General features: G+C 66.7%; 1 protein-coding gene across 1 annotated transcript in view; it reads left to right on the forward strand.

The window, feature by feature from the left end:
- Nucleotides 1-551: 551 nt before the first annotated feature.
- LOC104538438 (solute carrier family 43 member 3-like) overlaps nt 552-639 on the forward strand; it is a gene marked incomplete at its 3' end in the record, with an annotated part of 1,252 nt that continues 1,164 nt past the window's right edge. The window contains exon 1 of the mRNA XM_010181646.1: nt 552-630. Coding sequence (XP_010179948.1) covers nt 552-630 — 79 coding nt within the window. The remainder of the gene's footprint in view (nt 631-639) is intronic.

Consider the following 639-nt stretch of genomic DNA (forward strand, 5'->3'; position numbering starts at 1 on the left):
ACACTTCACAATCCCTAGCAGTGTGCCAAGGTCCTTGGGGACAGGATGGGGTCCCTGGGATGGGAGGGCAGCGCCCCAAAGAAGTGAGTTTTCCCAGGAGCCATGTCAGAGTCTCCAGGGGACATGGCAGTGTCCCAAGGGGTGTGCTGGGGCCCCAGGGGGGTGTGTCCTTGGGGTGTGTCAGCGTGCCTGGCACCGTACCAGCATCCTCAGAGCTGTGCCAGTGTCCTTAGGACGGGTGGCAGGTTCCCAAGGGCACTGCCAGGTCCCTGCTGGGGCATGCCAAGTTCCCAGTGCCTGTGCCAGGTTGCCGGAGGGTGCTGGGGCCCCCCGGGGCGGGTGTTGCAGTGTCCCTAGTGCGCATACCGGGGTGCGTGGCAATGTGCCATCGTTCCCAGGGGACACGCCAGGTGCTGGGGGAGGTGGCAGGTCCCTGGGACGGGCTGGCCTGGGGAGATAAGGAGGCAGTGGGGGAGACTGGGCCGCTATCGGGTGCCAGCAGCCCCGGGGGGCACATGGGTGCTCTCAGGAGATTACTGCGGGTGTGCGCAATGCGTGTGTACGCGGCGCGGGTGTGCACAGTGCGGGTGTACACGGCGCGGGTGCGCGCCCTGAGCACCCGGTGCCAGGGTCCAAACT

The sequence above is a fragment of the Mesitornis unicolor genome, unplaced genomic scaffold (assembly GCF_000695765.1).
Source record: "Mesitornis unicolor isolate BGI_N332 unplaced genomic scaffold, ASM69576v1 scaffold41423, whole genome shotgun sequence".
NCBI lineage: Eukaryota > Metazoa > Chordata > Aves > Mesitornithiformes > Mesitornithidae > Mesitornis > Mesitornis unicolor.